This window comes from Syngnathoides biaculeatus, chromosome 13, assembly GCF_019802595.1.
Source record: "Syngnathoides biaculeatus isolate LvHL_M chromosome 13, ASM1980259v1, whole genome shotgun sequence".
Classification (NCBI taxonomy): domain Eukaryota; kingdom Metazoa; phylum Chordata; class Actinopteri; order Syngnathiformes; family Syngnathidae; genus Syngnathoides; species Syngnathoides biaculeatus.
Window position 1 is genome coordinate 28,287,362 of NC_084652.1, and position 11,879 is coordinate 28,299,240.

The window sequence follows — 11,879 nt, forward strand, 5'->3', positions numbered from 1 at the left end:
GCATTTTATTCAACCCGTTTGATTTCATGTCACGGATTAGCTTAAGAAGAATACGTACAAATGATTTTATAAATAGAAAAATGTGAAACGTGTCGCAGGAGCCTTTTGTCGGCCCGAGCGCTTTCGGCAGAATCCTCGACTCTATCCGGAAACGGGAACTCAGAACACGGAAGCATCTCGGGAGTTCAGCAACTAAAGATTGCGGCGTTGCAATTAATAAGAACGCTAAATAATGTGCGAAAATAGCAGCGCCGGACTCCGGAAATTTCTGGACAAATACGGGCGGCGACCAAATTGGGTTTCCGCCCGACGGCGTCGATTTGCGCCCGCGTGGCTCCGGGACGGGGAGGAGCGGGTCCCGGTTCGACGCCAAGACAAAAAGTTGCCCTCGAATGTGACGAAATGGACGGGTCAGGCCTTCTCGATGGGGGGGCTGTTGAAGCACCCGCTGGGTACGGTCTTCAAGATGTCCTCCAGGTTGGCGATGTCTCCCAAGATGCCGTCGATGTCTCCGTCTAGGACGGCCAGCAGGCGGCGCTGCGCCGCTTCCCTCGCCGCCGCGTCTCTCAGCTGAGGCTCGAGACGGGTCTCCGTGTCCCGGCGGGCCGCCGCCAACGTGTCCTCCAGCTCCCGGAGGCGGTTTGGGTCAAACGTGCCCGGTTGGTCTGCGAGATGACAAATGAGGTCACAAGTCGCAGCCCAGAAAACTGCCATCCTCGTTTTGGCCCCTTTTCTATTTTCATGACGTTTCGCTCTTAAAAACAAAAAACTGAATTTGTTATTCTAATGAGTTTGCTGAGGTTTTTTTTTTCCCCCCCCTTCTCAAAGTGGGCAAGTGTTGAATTCTCGTTCATTTTGTTTCTTTGGCATCATCGGACGATGAGCGCATCCAAACGGCTTAAGGCTCGAGAAGTGGGCGCGTCTTACCGATGTTGGCCATCCCCGCGGCAATGTCCTGCAGCATTTTTCCCACGGCGTCTCTGGCCCGTTTGGCGTTCCTCAGGGCGGCGGCGGCGGCATCTCCGGCCTGCGGATCAACGGGCGGGTGCCGTCATTTTCCCGTCGTCGCCTCGGGACCTCTCGCCGTCGAGCCTCTCACCTGCCCGGCGTCGCCCTTCAAGTTCCTGGCGTGGCCGAGCTCGCCGGCGACCTCGGCGCCGACGTCGCCCGCCAGCGTCCGCAGCGCCTCGACGCCCTCGTTGATGTCGCCGGCCCCGTTTCCGAGAGGCGGTACGGACCTGATCGCTCCCTGGTGAGCGAATAAACAGATGAGCTCCTGATGCTTTTCTGTCTTCAATTCAAGACGACGTCCGTGACAGGTCAAAGGCGAAGGTATGCACCGTATGATACTGTCCACCTTCTCGGAGCGTTAACGACATGAAGAAACACAGCTGAAGTCTTGAATCTTGGATTTGTGGCCTTGACTACCAAATTTTCTTTGTACTTGTAGAAAGTTGCATGCGTCACTGGACTGGTTAAAGTCCAGATTTTATGGATGTTGAAGTGAACCTATTCCTTCGGGCAGTCTATTGCACGTCAAGAGACTAAATTGGATCAACGCACGCACGCACTCTTTTGAAAGAATGGAGAGCGGCGGGGACGCACCTCCAGACCAGGAATCAGTTTCTCCAGCTGGTCGATGGACGCCATGGCTCTGTCGGAATCCGCGGACACGGCGTCCAGCAAGCCCCGCGTATTAGCGTTGTTCTTGGCGGCTCGCTGAATGATCGGGCGCAAAACGGGAAGCCGCCCGATGGCGGCATCCGCCTGCGCTTGGCTGGCGCCGATCTGCCGGTCAAAGCCTGAGGACGGACAGGACTCGGTAGACCGACAGGACAGAGGGGCGTCGTTGGCGCCCGCGCGACTCTCCGTTTACCTCTCAGAGTGCCGAGGGCGGCGTCCAGCTTGTCGGTGTTGTTCTTAATGCGCTGAAGCGCCGCCCTGGTGTCGGCGTGGGCGGCGTCCACTCGGCCTGTGAGCGCATCCGTGTCCTGTGAGGGTCATATGATGTCATACTCCTTTCTGCGGCTTTCCAAAGTAAAACAGCAAATCCTGGCTGAGGCCCGTTCGTCAATGACACGGCAAGTTGGAGGCGGATTAGGAGAGGACAGGAAAGGAAAAGACAAGTGTTGTAGCCTCTGTGAGCAAATGCGACAGGACAGGACAGGACAGGACAGGACAGGACAGGGGTAATGGGCCAGGTTGCGCAACACCTCATGAGAAAGGGACCCAAAACGCCCTCGAGGACCAATTGATGGAATTAAGGAAATTGAATAAAGAGCCCACCCAGAAAGCCATCAAATGTTGACGAGATTTCCCACAATGCCGTTCTACCTGCATTGCACTCCTGGCTCGCTCCAGCATGTCCTGGGCGGCGGCCGTGTCCCGCCGTACGTCTTCCCGCAGCGCCGTGAAGCCCGCCGCGCTCCCGTCCGCCGCCTTCTTCAGGAGGTCAAACTTGGCGGCCATGGCGCCCGTCTCGCCCTGAGCGCCCCAAAGAGTATTAAACAGCTGCAGCTCATTCAGAAAGCTCGGGTTCGCGTTCTGACCAGAACGAAGCGGTCTGAGCACATCACTCCGCTCAGCTTTCAAATTGATTTTAAAGTTCTGCTATACTGGTCTGCAGATCACGAAATGATTTCGGTCCTGAATACATGAAAGAAATGCTTCCGGAATACAAAGCCAGTCCACCTCTGATATCGACGGACTCAGGTCAAATAGTGGGCTGCAGAGTCCAAAGCAAAGGTGGTGAAGCAGCATTTAGCAAGTATGCTGCACACAAATGGAAGAAGTTGCCAATAGAGGCGAAGAAAAACCCTGAGCTTGTCGCCAGTACGTGGCAGGTCACATATAGACAAACGACCGACGCGCAATTTTGGAGTCTGCACTGTTTTTCGGAAGGTGGGCGCAAACCGGAGTAGCCAACCCCCCACCCCACGAATCTCCACACAGATTGTATTGAAATACAGAGCAAATGTTTACGACCGAAAGACTTACTTACTTACGGTGGGTAATTTTCTCCAAGGTCCCTACGGCGTGTGTTCCACCCCCCCGCGCCCACCACCACCACCACCACATGTCAACCCACTCGTCCATGTTTTGCAAATCTTCCTTCGAGGGAATTTCCCGAGCTGGCTCGCGCGGGATTGGGCCGTTGTGCATTGTACCGACACGGTAGCCGACATGTACGGCGTATAACTTGAGCGGTTTCCTCCTTGGCCTGATCCACGATCCACGATCCACGATCCATGTGCAGAGTGCCTTGAGATAACCTCTGTTGTGAATGAGCTCACCAGACACGAACTGAACTTGACTGGACTGACCGTCAGGGCGAGCGGGATGTCTCTGGCCATCCTGCTGATGTCTTCCAGCATGCCCGTGGCCTTGTTGCTCTCGTCTGTGGCCTCGCCGCCCAGGCGGATCGCCCGGTCGTCCAAACCCTTGACCCGCGCCGCCATCCCGTCATACCTGAGGAATACGCGCGTGCCGTCAAAATGAGGCCATCGGGAGCGATACGCTGTTCCCTGCTGGACAACCGATGGACCGAAAGAGTAACTTACGCAGTTTTCACTCCTCCGATCAGATCTTTGACATTGTTCCCCTTGTTGAGAAGATTCCGGACAAGTGCCAAACTTTTCTCAGAGTCTCCCAGAGCCTCGTTGGCAGTCCGCTCGGCTGCCGTCGCCTTCGTCTGATGTCTGACGGATGGAGACTTCAGCGTTGGAGCCTTTTTACCAAAAATGCGGTGACGAGTGTCTGGTGCACGCACTTATCAGCCAAGCCTATCGCCGTTTGTGCCAACGAGGACAGGAGGTTTGGACTCAGAGGAGCATCACCCGCTGGAAACTCCTGACAGGAACAACAAAACATAAGAGCGCTTCACGGATGGATATCTTCTCATCCTTCATGTCTGAATGCAGTCAACTGAGAGCAGAATTTAGACACCTGACAATGTAACCAAGTTATCTGACACTTTAATCCACTCATACAAAAGCTCTAAGCCATTCCCGTAACACTTGAATCCAGGTCGCACGCACTCGCAAAGTCAACTGAAACCTGAAACAAGTCACCAGATGCCTGAATCCAGCCACCTTACACCTGGATCAGTCATCCAGCCACCTGAAGCCTAAAAGAAGTCGCCCGTCCTAAACATTTCCGTCTCGTGACTTGACACAAACGCGCTGTGAGATCTTACAGCTGAGCGGAGACCCGACTCGGCCTCGTCCAGTTTGCGTTTCATGTCGGCCACGAAATTCTGAAGCTGATCTGCTTCGGTCACGTAGGTCTGCTGCCGTCGTTTGATGTCGCCGGTCGCGTCGGCCACGTTCTGGACGTCCCGTTCCTCGGACAGTCGAGTGCGACCGAGAGATGTCAGACTGTCCTGCAGCTGCTTTTCCAGTACTGTAAGGGAGACATCGCACTCGGCATTTAGATGACGAATGCGCTCACAAGAAACCTGGACTTCCTCTTCCTGTTCTTGTTCAACATTTGAAAATGAGCGACGACGTGGCGGCACCTGCCAGCCGCGCCGCATCGGCCTCCAGGTCACCCACGAGCGCCTCGGCCCCACTCATCGCAGCCTCTGCGTGGGTGTTGTTGCCGGTATCGAGGCCGGCACCCGTCTGAGAGCTCTGCGTCTGCAACTGCTGAAGTTTGAAAGCCAACTCCTCCACCTGAAAGTTGCATAAAGTGGGACGGAGACGGCTTGAAGACAGGTAGGACGTGAACGAGGGGAGGCAACCTTTTACCTTGACTTTGGCTGTATTGAAACAGGCGGGACACTCTCCGGACATCTGACACTTTGCGCCGTCAAAGCCCGGTCTGCAGCGACAGCGACCGGCGGCGTCACACCCCAGTGACTCGGAGCCTCGAAGATTGCAGTCGCACGCTGGGCCGCCGAAATCCAGCGGGCCCGCGTCGCAACACGTCAGGAACAAGATCGGCGACATGTGAACGACATCCGGTCAATATCGCCGCGACACGTCAACGTGGTGTCAGCTCGGTTAAAGGAGCTTACGTCTGCAGGCCTGGTCCGAGCTGCCGCGGTAAAAGTTTGGCAAGCATACGTCACAGCTGCGACCCGCCGTGTTGTTGACACACTTCAGACATTCGCCGCTGGTTCGATCGCAGCTTCCCGCCACTCGGACGTCAATGTGGCCGTTGCACGGGCAGGGTCGGCACGGCCGCCGCTCGCCGGCGGCCCCTCCGGGCGAGCCATAAAATCCCTCCTGACACTCATCACAGCGTAGGCCTGGGCAGACGCGACCGGACGAACCCCATTCGAGTCAGGATCGCCGACCCTCGGTGACTGGACGGGTGTCGGCATCCCCCTAATTTCCCCATTGTGTCCCGCGATGACCGCTTTCTTACATTTGAATTCCCGTTCGAATCTCTCGCGGACCCACCTGCGGTTCCAGGCGGACAGATGTGACACTCGGGTCGCGCCGACCCAGGAACCAGCGAGCACGGCACTCCTTCGGGACAGGGACACGTCACGCAGGTTCGGGTCCACAAATCCAAGTAAAGCCCATCCGAGCAGGTTTGCGTCTCGTCTGCGGGATAGCAGTCGCCCGTTTGCGGGTCGCAGTCGCCCCCCTTGCAGCTGCACGGCTCGCAGGGGCCGAACGCTCCTTCCGCCGCCTTCCGCCGCCGGAAACCCGCCGAGCATTCTTGACAGAAGTCGCCCTCGTATCCCGGCGGACAGACACAGGTGCGCACCCAGTGGGCCGGGGAGCCACCTCCCCGCATTGCCGACACCATTTTCACGTTGTCCAGGTAACCGCGTCCTAGAGACACGCGACCGTTGTCGGTTACCGTCCAGTCTAAGGTCTGCCGTTAGAAGCTCACCTCTGTCTCCAAAGGTAGCTCGTATCTTGATGGCGCTCAGGTTTTGGAGGAGAGTCTGGAACTGGAACCGGGTGAGCTGAGGGCGCCACCTGCTGCCCGGCTGTTCGTCCAGTCTGATGTCACGCAAGAAAAGATCACTCAATTGCTTTGCTTGCAGTTCTTCAGCATTACGTTTAGCTCCTGACCGGGAGGAGTCGGGAAGTCTGACAGGGGCCTAAGGGAGGCGCTTTCTGGGAAACCGAATTTTCAATGATTTGTACTCATAACCCCCGTCCACTCAAAGTGTGAAATCGGACAGGAAAAGACTAGATGACTATTAAAGAAAAAATAATCATAATCATAATTCTGTGAGCGACCACTTGTGCACTTCCGCCGGTACTGGGATAGTTGACATATTCTCCTCGCCACACCAATGACCAATAATGATTTAGTTTGGCCCAACTTCCCGAGTGGGGAAAAAACGAAAATACATTTTTTCAGGAGCCTTCGTGGCACCCAGTCCGGCGCACTCCCCGTCTCTCGCCCGCAGTCAAGCTTTGATGAGCTCAAGCACATTCAGCAACCGTCGAGAGGAAGAAGAAGGAGGATGCGGATGAGACGCGACGGTGAGCCAATCGGATCTTTGTGGCCTTTCAGCGACAACGGCGTCAAGGACAAATACGTGAGAGATGGGCGACGTGTCCCCGCGCGTTTGACGCTGCTTTCCTCTCAGTCCGGCCTTCACTTTCACTCAGTGTCAGACCGCATCCGTCGAACAAAATTTGGCTCAGCAGAATGAGGGCCGGGACTTTAGCCGTGGCAAGGAACGCGCTGCCAAAATATCTCGGTCTTTCTTGATCCTTTGGATACTATGAGCCAAACACACCGCAGATGTGTTGTTGAAACGCTGAAACGGGAATGTTGTGAAATTGTCAGGAGAAAAATGCAGAACGTGTCTCGTTTAAAGGTCACCAAACTCAGGGAGAGCCTCGGGTCATGCCCTAACCATGCGAGCACCGCGGATTCCTGGATTGTTTTTACTTGCTGGAGTGCCAGGAATGTTCTGGCTTCTCCCAGAACAGGTTCCTGCGGCAGCCAGAACCTGACTGAGCGAGCGGACTTCTTACCTGAAGGTGTAGTTGATTTTCTTCCCGCAGGGAACAATGGAGTGCAGGTTGCCCAGCGAAGCTGAGACCCGGAGACCGGAACCTTCCAGAATGACGTCGTTGACTGACGGGTGCCGAATGCCGCGGTCCAGACGCAGTGAGAAGGACAAGTTTTGACCGTAACTCAGCAACTGGTTGCCCAGGTAAGGAGCTGCAGGACAGACGGACGTAATTGAGGACAGGAAGCGCGGACTAACCCTAAGCCAGGTGCGTTGAGGTTGGACTTTGGCCCAAAGCGCTTTGGGCTCGGTTCAGGGAAAGCGTTAAGGTTAGGACCGAGGTGCTCCGGGGTCTGTTCACACCTGGCGCATACAGGTAAACCGGCAGACTGTTTCTGGAGATCACCTCCACGTCTTCGTACTTGGGGGACCAGCGGCTGTGGACGTTCGTTGGGGTGAGGCCGTGAGAGGTGGCCACCTTCCAACCGTCGGGACCTGCAGACGGCAAACGTCAGTCGCCTTCCGACGGCCCGAGTGAGAAAGAGCGGCAGCTACCGTGCTTGAAGGTGCTCCAGATGTCGCGGGCGCCGTACGCTGACTGAGGAGAACACCGGGTGCCGTGACCGTAACAGAAACATAACGTGCTGCCGGAATCCTCTCTGAGTCTGCGCCTGCGAAGAACAGCAACGGGAACAAGTATATAAGAGCAAGAAACAGGAAAAAAGAAGATAGGTCACGGTGAATTGCTCTAGTCGTAGCTGTCAAGGTTGATGTCGTGTTTGTTTTGCTGTTGACCTAGGAGAACACCCGTGGGGGCCGATTGTTCCTTGGGGGCACAGGTCACACTTTGTTCCAATGACTCCCTCTCTGCAGGCACAGCGCCCCCTGCTGTCACAGCTGTGGCTCACGGAACCTGGAAGAACGCCACAAATCACGTAGTTCCTCCACATGTCCACCGAGAGGCCTTTCCCAGTCACCGGGGAGTACTCCAGGCATCGTTTTTAGCCCGAGGGTTATCGCTGTCGCCCACCACGTCGGAATCCCTTTCCTGTGATTTGGGAGCGAACGAACGAATCAAGTATTTGACCGCCTCGGAATGACCGTCCAGCCGTTTTCGTCTAGTGGACCACCACATCCCCAAGACAAAAACAGAAGCACCTTAAAAACATCAGTGCTGTCACATACTCTAAGTACAAGGTTGACTGCTGTGATAAATATGAAAGGAAAACTACATCTGCAATCACATGATTGCATCGTTTGAAGCGTCGCGTGTTTGAGCAAATGAATCCAACTCGTCGGTCTGCGCGGCGACGTCTTGCATTTTCCACATCAGCGCCACGATTGTGGGCCAGAGCGCCTGTTCGAAGGCACTTTGGCGAGCATCACTTAACGCTGGCCACACGTTCTGACGGCACAAAAGGTGTTGACAATGTGTTCAGGGGGAAGCCTCACCTGCGGGGTGGCAGCCGCACGGCGTGCAGCCGAGCGCCGCCCCTTCTTGGTAGAATCCGTCTTTGCAGCGTTCGCAGCGCCGACCTTGGCTGTTTCCCGAGCAGTCCACGCAGCGAAGACCCAGCGCGTCGCGGACGCACCCGCCCGAGCGACCGTTGCACTCGCAACGCAACTCGGCTGAAAGGAACAAAGCCAAGGCGCTCGATCACATTCAAGACTTTCCCGGCCGTCGCTCGGCCCCGCGTCGTCAGGCGAACGATCCCGTCCAAAAATCTGTATCTAGGCATCATCTAGCCAGCAGTGCTCGCGACGTACAGCAGCGAGCAGAACCGTCGAGGAACATACTCGCCGTATTGATCGGTGGACTTTTTCCACCATCACCATTTTTGGGCGGTGTGCCACCGGTGAGATTTTTGCGGCGTCCCTCGGCCGACGCCGATTGTCTGCATGATCGCGCGACGCCGCGGCCGCCTCCTTTGAAATTTCCCTGGTTCTCATTCCGCTCCGTGAGCGTCTTTCCGGTCGCCCGACTTTTCCACTTCTACGTTGCGATTTCCCTTCCTTTCCGATTCGGCCTCGGCTCCGTCAACGTGTACACCGTGAACTCTTCCGCTCGCTCTCTGAGGTCCCTCCGGCCGGGCTTGAATGTGCACTTTTGCTCCATTTTCTGCACTTGCAACTCTTCTACTTTGGCTCTCTGGTGTCTCCTTTTCTTATGGTTCGCTCTCCAACAATGCGGACGCTCGCTACCTCTTCCGCTTCTTCTACTCTTCGAGATTTTCCGCCGCAACTCTTTCGACATCAGCGCTCTCGACTCCTCGTACTTTCTTCTTCAAATTGGACTCGTTTTTGGACTTTTGACCTCTACTCTTCCGTTCGCTTTTCTCTTCTCTTCAATGTCTACTCTGGTTACGCGCTAAAGAGGCGACTCGCTAACTGAGCGGGAAGCCGACGAAAACCCCGGGAAGAACTCATCGAGGTCTCCGAAGCGTCGAGTTCCAGAGCGCCAGTTCAAAGTGCACACGCAGGCGAGGTCGAGCCGAGCGGGCCTCAGAAGAAATGCCGTCATGTGACACGACGACGGCCGAATTGAGTTGAAAGGTCAAAGGTGAAGTTCTATCCCGGCCAAATGGAAACAGGATGTAACGGGAAGCAAAAGACTTACTGTCAGTCGCCGTGACGACGCCGAGCGTAAGAAAAAGTGCGGCGGCGAGTAAAATCTTCATGTCGAGCGTTTGATAGCGCGTCTTCCAAATCCTCCCGAAAACTCACACGCGCTGCTTTTAAAAACGGGTGTGTGCGGCACGTCGGGACACGCCGACCGCAGTGACACACACACACACACAGACTCACTCGTGCGCTGGCATGAGTGTGTGCTGGGCGTTGTTCTGGATTTTTACAGCACATTCAAGTCACCGACGTGTCGGCACGCGCGAGCGAGCGAGCGAGCACCGCAAGAACATTCACAAGCAGACGTGACAAACAAACACGATAGCGACGATGAACCCCAAAGAACCAAATCGGGATTGGGAACGTCTGGCGCAGTCCCCCGTCCGAAGGAATTCCAACCCTCACCTCGGGGCAGAACTTCGACCCCGTCCTGAGGGCGCTCCTCCATTTTTGGCGCCGCGCCCGTCAGCGGCTGAGTCCTACGAGGCCTCCAGGGGTCGCTGATGGGTACTGGCAGAGAGCAGCTTGGGCCCGGATGTGGTAGAAGAACAACTTCTAGATGGTTTCAACGAAACTCTGCGTGCACCGTCGACACGGTGACACTTGGGGGACGGGGCGCCGATGACTTCACTTTGAAGAGGTCCTCGATCCCAACGACGTCTGGCCACTCTGGGGCGGGCTGTCCCATCTTTGCTCACAAAGCCCCTCGAGAGCGTAGCCTCGGGTGTGGATGAGGCGCGGCTTGTGACCCAAAGAACAGGACGGCGGATGCGAGGGGACCGGATGAGTTTCCTCCGCGCCGTATCTGGACTTTCCCTTCGGTGCCCCTCGGCATCGAGAGGAGCCAGATGAGGTCGCTCCGGGATTCTGGGGATGTCCCGCTGGGCCGGAGAGACCACGTCTCGAGCCTTGGGATTGCCTCGGGGACCCCCCCCCCCCCCCGAGAACGAAGTGACTGGGCAACGCTGCTTAAGAGGCCCCACCTCGGAGAAGATGGATGGATGGATGGATGTTGATCATGTTTATTTGCATCCATTTTTTCGCGCTTCTCCCGGTCGGGTCGTGGGGGGAAGCAGCTTCAGCGGGGATACCCAGACTTGCCTTTCCCCAGCCACTTCTTGCAGCTCTGGTGAAGGGATCCCGAGGGGTTCCCAAGCCGGCCATAATAAATGGGAAACAGGAAGTGACACACGTGTGTTTGTGTTCAACTAAGCCAAGTCAACCCCAAGGCAACAGTTTTTGTGTTTGTGTCGTCGAGTGTGAGGGAGCCAATCGGGCTGACGCACACACACACTTAGTCACACATATGTACACTTCCCGGTGGACACTCAGACGCTTACTCACATTTGCACAGGCTTACACACACATTCCGTTTCCACAAGCCTAAACAACGCCCTCACGACGTACCTGATTACCATAGCAACGCCCCACCCTGTGCCCGCGACGTACACGCAGTTGTGAGAAGGAAAAAAAAAAAAAAAGGAGTTGGCGCCATCTGGCGTTCAAATCCAGCTGGTACAGGTCAGTCTTCTTGCTTTCCTTTGGGGTCTGGGCTTGTCCCGTCCATCTTGGTCCATGTGGGCCTGTCTTATCTCCTGCATCTTCCTGGCTCCCTCCAACGTCCCTCACATCTCACATCTCCAGTCACAACACCCAACCAGCTTTTCTGTTCTCTCCATCCTGATCTTTCTCTCCTCTGGACATGTCCAAAGCATCTAACTGTGTTCTCTCAAACTTTGGCAGAGCTCAATTTCCATCCTATCCAAGCTGCTCACTCGTCGACGTCTTCATTTGCTCTTCAGGGCCACCCTCCAGTCTGTAGTCCGTACCTCAGCACTGTCTTTGAAACCTTTCCCCGTCTTCATCGTAGCTAGCAGAGACTCTTCCGTCAGCTGTTCCAACCCGCTTGGAGCCGTTTCTTCACTTCGCCATTGCTCTGGATTGTTGACACCCCCGCCGAAGTATTTGAAGTAATCCACGCGGCATCTCCACGGATTCCTTTCTCGTCCTCTCAGTGTCTCACTTCTTCTCCGCTTTGAGGCTCCACCGCCAAGTCTCCTTCTCCCCTGACCTAGCAAAAGATGCACCAAGCGCTCTCCTTCCGTCTCCCTGCATTTCTCCGGGCTTACGCTGGCTTGAATTTGGAGTGCGCGCCTGTATAATTCCCGCGGGGGGCGCTACAATACCCTGCGGGGTCAGATCTCTCCTTGTTCGTCCTTCGCTCCTTTGAAACTTTTTTTGTAGGTGTCAAGGAAGGCCAACCCCCCCCCACCCCCACCGCCGCCGCCTTCTTCGCGTTCCCACGAAGTTTCTAGGCAGGCCACGC

General features: G+C 55.9%; 1 protein-coding gene across 5 annotated transcripts; it reads right to left on the bottom strand.

Moving 5' to 3' along the window:
* Positions 1–47: 47 nt before the first annotated feature.
* On the bottom strand, positions 48–11,816 carry lamc2 (laminin, gamma 2). Of its 5 annotated transcripts, none has more exons than XM_061839378.1 (21): positions 9,959–11,816; positions 8,384–8,560; positions 7,727–7,844; positions 7,487–7,602; positions 7,295–7,426; positions 6,954–7,143; positions 5,848–5,960; positions 5,406–5,786; positions 5,018–5,251; positions 4,749–4,888; positions 4,517–4,673; positions 4,196–4,401; positions 3,770–3,849; positions 3,561–3,698; positions 3,324–3,468; positions 2,335–2,484; positions 1,877–1,991; positions 1,606–1,802; positions 1,100–1,249; positions 928–1,027; positions 49–665 (listed from the first exon to the last, which is right to left on the bottom strand). In XM_061839378.1, the coding sequence occupies exons 1-21, from the start codon at positions 9,999–10,001 to the stop codon at positions 412–414; spliced, it is 3,336 nt and encodes a 1,111-aa protein (XP_061695362.1). In that variant the 5' UTR covers positions 10,002–11,816; the 3' UTR covers positions 49–411. The 5 variants fall into 5 exon arrangements, with proteins under 5 accessions (XP_061695363.1, XP_061695362.1, XP_061695361.1 ...); XM_061839377.1 differs by lacking the exon at positions 9,959–11,816 and adding an exon at positions 9,549–9,944; XM_061839380.1 differs by lacking the exon at positions 7,727–7,844 and having other exon boundaries at positions 10,961–11,816.
* Positions 11,817–11,879: the final 63 nt, after the last annotated feature.